The sequence below is a fragment of the Mus pahari genome, chromosome 1 (genome assembly GCF_900095145.1).
Source record: "Mus pahari chromosome 1, PAHARI_EIJ_v1.1, whole genome shotgun sequence".
NCBI lineage: Eukaryota > Metazoa > Chordata > Mammalia > Rodentia > Muridae > Mus > Mus pahari.
Window position 1 is genome coordinate 92,767,993 of NC_034590.1, and position 5,757 is coordinate 92,773,749.

General features: G+C 40.7%; 1 protein-coding gene across 5 annotated transcripts in view; it reads left to right on the forward strand.

Moving 5' to 3' along the window:
• Tnrc6a (trinucleotide repeat containing adaptor 6A) overlaps positions 1 to 5,757 on the forward strand; it is a 132,479-nt gene that overhangs the window by 116,890 nt on the left and 9,832 nt on the right. For 2 of the 5 annotated variants that reach the window (XM_021212585.2, XM_029540257.1), the window contains 6 exons: positions 418 to 564; positions 709 to 846; positions 1,485 to 1,613; positions 2,078 to 2,155; positions 2,369 to 2,576; positions 4,271 to 4,402. In XM_021212585.2, coding sequence (XP_021068244.1) covers positions 418 to 564; positions 709 to 846; positions 1,485 to 1,613; positions 2,078 to 2,155; positions 2,369 to 2,576; positions 4,271 to 4,402 — 832 coding nt within the window. The remainder of the gene's footprint in view (positions 1 to 417; positions 565 to 708; positions 847 to 1,484; positions 1,614 to 2,077; positions 2,156 to 2,368; positions 2,577 to 4,270; positions 4,403 to 5,757) is intronic. The other 3 variants (XM_029540267.1, XM_021212594.1, XM_029540262.1) reach the window with 2 other exon arrangements.

Sequence of the window (5,757 nt, forward strand, 5' to 3'; positions counted from 1 at the left end):
CTTCCTTCCTTCCTTCCTTCCTTCCTTCCTTCCTTCCTTCCTTCCTTCCTTCCTTCCTTCTTTTAAATCTGAGAATAATCAACCATACCCTTAATAGTGTAATACTTAGGGAAAATGTATATAATATAAAAAGTATCATCAAGTGACTTTCCTGTTAATGGAGTTTTAGGTTATTGTTTCATTTATATCTCAGTTTAGCATAGATCTTGTGTTTATAATTTCTTCTTAATCCCATGAAATATGTGTTTGGCTCTTTTTATGTGCTCTAGAATTAACACTAATCTGATCTCTTCTGTTTTCTACCGTTTCCTGTTGGTGCTGGAATGTCATGTGACCTCTCCTCTGTTCCTGCAATGATTTCTCCCTTCTACTTGTTTGCTTGGCTGGTGTTACACATCTTTCTGTCTGTCCAATCAGGATGGCATTGTAGCAGATGAATCCCAAAACATGCAGTTTATGTCCAGTCAAAGCATGAAGCTTCCCCCTTCAAATAGTGCACTACCTAACCAGGCCCTTGGCTCCATAGCAGGGCTGGGTACGCAAAACTTGAATTCTGTTAGACAGGTAAGTCCAGATGTGCATTCTAGGCTTTCTCTTGAATGATGTGTCTCTTTTGTCTGTAGTTACTGTGTTTAAACATTAGTATCATATGGTAATGAGTGTCTTTCCTTGAGGAATCACTTTGTTGTTTTGTTGTTTGTTTGTTAGAATGGCAATCCCAATATGTTTGGTGTTGGAAACACAGCAGCACAACCCCGGGGCATGCAGCAGCCTCCAGCACAACCTCTCAGTTCATCTCAGCCTAATCTTCGTGCTCAAGTGCCTCCTCCATTACTCTCCCCTCAGGTGAACAGGCTTCTGGTCCTCTCCTCCACTTTCCTGTGAAGAACCTTGAAAAGTTTATGTTTAGGGGCTGGAGCTCAGCATTAAGAGCCCTGGCTGTTCTTCCAGAAGATCCAGTTTGATTCTCATCCTCATGGCAGTTCCCAACTGTCTGTAACTCTATTCCTGGGGAGCCTGATGCCCTCCTCTGGTCTCTTTGGGCATCAGGAATGCATGTGCTTCACTGACATTCAAGGAAGCAAAACATCCATTCACATACAAATAAGTTAATTTTAAAATTTTATGTTTGAGATAACCATTGGGCATTGTAATAATTTTTGACAACTTTGGAGTGCTGCACGTGCTAATTAGCTGTTGTTGCAAAAGTGTGAGCGAAGGATAAAGAAAATTAATAGTTATTTTAAACTGTACCATTTTCATTGTAAAACATTGTCAGGAGAGCAACAATGAAATCAAATAGGTTAGGAGTTGTCATTTATAGTTACCATGAGAAAGAGTATGTGTGAGAACACATTTTGAATGACTAAATCCTCATGAAACAGCCACTACTTTAACTGCCCTGTTGATAATTTAGTTGCACAGTATCTCTAGCTAGTCTGGGTATTACAACAACATTATTAACTTACCATTGTGATCCTAAGGTTCCAGTTTCATTGCTGAAGTATGCACCAAACAACGGTGGCCTGAATCCGCTCTTTGGCCCTCAACAGGTAGCCATGCTGAACCAGCTATCCCAACTAAACCAGCTTTCTCAGATCTCCCAGTTACAGGTAAGTACTTACTGTCTGTATCAGGCACTGCAGTAAACAGCCAGCGCAATTATAGCCTGCTTAGAGCTGACAGCCTGTCAGAAAAGATGAACCATGAACCTACATGAAATACAAGATGTTTTCAGGGGAGATACAGGAAGGGAAGAATGATTAGAAAAATCAATCCTGTTAAAAGTGTGAGCTGGGGTGAAGAGGTGCTTTATTGATAGAGTTGAACATATGCAAGGCCTTGGATCTATTCACAGTTCTGCAAAAGTGGTAGTGTTGTGGTTTGTTTTTTTGTTTTGTTTTGTTTTTTTCCCATTTCTGGAATCTAGTAGAGATATTCCATGGAAAGATGTTACTATGTGAGGTGGGACTTGGGTATGTGGCATAGTTCTACCTGGTCCATTGACCATAGTCATCCTTAAACATTCTAATTAGTAACAGCTGAACAGTGACAACCCTTTTCTGTCTTCTTTCAGCGATTGTTAGCGCAGCAGCAGAGGGCACAGAGTCAGAGAAGCGTGCCTTCTGCTAACCGACAGCAGCAAGACCAGCAGGTAGATCAACCCTCTCCACTTGTCAATGAAAGAATTTTATTTAAATATAACAAAAGTGTGCTTTTTAGTCTGCTCTTTGTCCAGAAGTCATAGTAGCTATAGAACTTTAATTGGTGACCTTCCTCCTGAGCAGGAAGTGAGTTCAGAAGTGAAGAATGTGTCCCTATAAAGATACACCCCCACAATTTTCCTGCATTGTTTTGTTGTTTGAAGGGTCGACCTCTTAGTGTGCAGCAGCAAATGATGCAACAGTCTCGTCAACTTGATCCAAGCCTGCTGGTGAAGCAGCAGACTCCGCCTTCTCAGCAGCCGCTCCATCAGCCAGCCATGAAGTCCTTCCTTGACAATGTCATGCCCCACACTACACCCGAGCTGCAGAAAGGGCCATCGCCAGTAAATGCTTTCAGCAACTTTCCTATAGGTGAGTTCCTGCTTGGAACACTATACACATGTGCCTCTACTGCCTTTGCAGCTCTGTCCTTCAGCACAGCACCGGGCTTAGACACCACTTATCATTTCTTCTAGATTAAGTCATCTTTATGCTTCAGGGGTGGTATCACAGTATTTCAGACGTTTCTACCTATTGGAAGGTACCAACTAAAGGACACACTCATTTTTAGACTCAGACTGTAGGATGTGCAGGGGCAGGAAGACTCATGGCAGTGTTGTTTGGGAGAGAGATGGTATGCAGGCACTGCTCTGTCACTTGTGTTAGGAGAACGGGTATGAAGAGAAATTGTCTTTCATTTTCTCCACTGTATAACCAGGCTTTCTATTCATTGAGGAAATTTAAGGTGTATGTGTTTTCTCTTTCCCAGGTTCCTGATTATGTTTTGATTCTTGGTTAATCAACCCTCCTTTGTCTGTTATCCCTCCTCCACCTGATAACAGTTTCACATAGATGAGTTGTTACTCATGAGTAGCTGGTTACTACCCCAGTTCTGTTGAAGACCGTTAGCTCTCTTAGCATATTGTGGGCTATAAACAGTGCTTGGGGGTCTGCTTCTGCTGGTGATTCTCGGATTGGGAAGTTTCTTGTTTGGTTCTTTTGGTATTACATAATAGACTCTGAGCTAGGACATAAGTCCTTGGGATGGTTAGCAGAAGCAGTTTCCACTGTCAGTTACAACTGTACTAGACAGTACAGAAACCACTGATGATGAAGGGGAGCTGCTTCTCCCGACAGCCCGTCCCTTCTGCTTCATTCACACAGACATCACTCTATAGCCTGTGAGCAAAATTTGGCCCATTGTCTTAATTTCACAAAGCAAGTTTTATTGGAGTGGAGCTATGTTTGTTTGTTTGTTAACATTATTAGTGGGTGCTTTTGCATAGTGACATAGAGAAGGCTATATAGCCCATATATTCTCCAGGCTACCTTTTAAACCTTTATGCAAAATGTTTGCAAATTCTTGGTCTAATTCATAGGTCTAAGGGCACAAATTTGATTGCTTTCTGCAAAATGGAACTTGGAATGACTTCAGAGAATTCATACTATAGGTGTAATAGCGGAATTTGAAACTACTAAATTTCTAATAAATTGTGCCTTTCAGATACAGGAGTCTTTTTCTCAGATGTTACTGTTAGAGCTAGGAGATGTACTTTTTTTTTTTTTAAGATTTTATATCTTTTATTTGGAGTCATCCATCCCTGCTCCCTCTTACTCACCGGGAGCTGGGACAATGAGTTATTTACTTTCTTTTTTTTTTTGAACTGAACTTTTAAATTCGCGTCCTTTGGCTAGTGAGCCATCTGGAAGTTCATCAGTTTGCAATCAAGGAATGACAATTGAGAGTGATCATATATTATACATGGCATTCTGGGAAAATGGCTAAACTCGGGGTAGAGTGACAAACTTTACATGGTCCCCTTAAAACTTTTTTCCTACTATTTTGGGAAGTTTGTAAACGATCCAGCTTGTGTAGAGGAGTAGTTTCCACCTGTGATAGCACTGTCCCTTGTGGTTTGAAAGCCAAGTGCTGTGGAGCACTAGAGTAGCTATAAGCCAGCACCTGTGCCTTGCTGCACATTTGCAGGATTGGAAACAGTAAGAAGAAAATGTTGGTAGAGGAAGGAAAATATGCTGTTTTATAAGATTTAAATTGTGTTTTCAAGGCTTGAACTCAAACTTGAATGTAAATATGGATATGAACAGTATTAAAGAGCCACAGTCACGACTAAGGAAGTGGACAACAGTGGACAGCATGTCTGTGAACACGTCGTTGGATCAAAACTCCAGCAAACATGGTATTAATTATAATCTTAGACTTGTCTGGAAACAAATGTGGGGTGGGTATGAAGGAAGACTGCTTAACAGGAGTGCCTGCCACCACCACCAAGTTGAGTGTTTAAGACCCACATGATATGAAGACAGAGCCACTTCCCCAACTTGTCCTCTGACCTTCACATATACTATACACACACAGAAACACACACACACACACACACACACACACACACACACACACACACACTGACTGTAATTTCAAAAACAAAAACAAGAGCTGAAGAGATGGCTCAGGAGTTAAGAACACATACTGCTTTTCCAGAAACTTCCAAGTAGAAAACAGATTGACTTCAATTCTGCTATGTTACAGAGACACAGGAGCAATCTGAGGATGTATTATTTTTTTTTAAATGTACCATTTTCTCTCTTTAAATAATGTATTTATTTATCTATTCTTTGACAATATATATTGTCATATAATGTGTGTATATTTGTGGGTTTTTGTTTGTTTGTTTGTTTGTTTGTTGAACCACCAGCAACAACCATGGTGGCCAGTTTGTGACCTGGCCTTGAGTGTCACTCCATTTGAAGAAAACTACTTTCCCCTCCCTGCTACAGTGAATGCCAATAGTTCCTCATCTAGGAGTGAGACTTTGTGTCCCTGTTCCTTCCTGGATGCTGGGATTTTTGTCTGGCTTGAGTTTACACAGGTCTTATGCATGCTCTCATGAACTTTGTAAGTTCATATGTGCCTCTGCCCTGTTGTATCTGAAAATACCATTTCCTGGCTCTTACAGTCTTCCCATCCCTTCTTCTGCTTATATTCTGAGCCTTGAGGTGAAGGATGCAATAGACATCCTAGAGGACTGGCTGTGCACTCATGTGTGTCTTTTTTTTGGAACATTGACCCGTCATGGGACTCTTGTGTTAATCACTAAAGATTAAGCAATACACTGATCTATGGGGATATATCATTAGAAGTTGATTTATTTCTGTATCCATTTCCAGAATAATAGTCTCAAGTCCCCATCTCCCCAGTATTCACAGGGTCTAGCTCTCTAGACCTGCCATCCTGGTATGCACCTAGCATTAATTCCCTTCTTTATGGCCATTTAGGAGGTATCCAAGTGATTTTTTTTTTTTTTTTTTTGTCCTTATATTCTATTTTTTAACAGTCTCTGAATTTAACTTGGTTGTTCATTGTGGAATTAAATTACACAGCAGTTTTCTATTTGATTTTACTATGTAGCCCAGGATGGTTTTGAGCTCACAGTCTTCCTACCTTGGTTTCTCTGGTGCTAGGATTATAGGTATATACTAACGTATCTTTTCTCTCTCTCTCTCTCTCTCTCTCTCTCTCTCTCTCTCTCTCTCT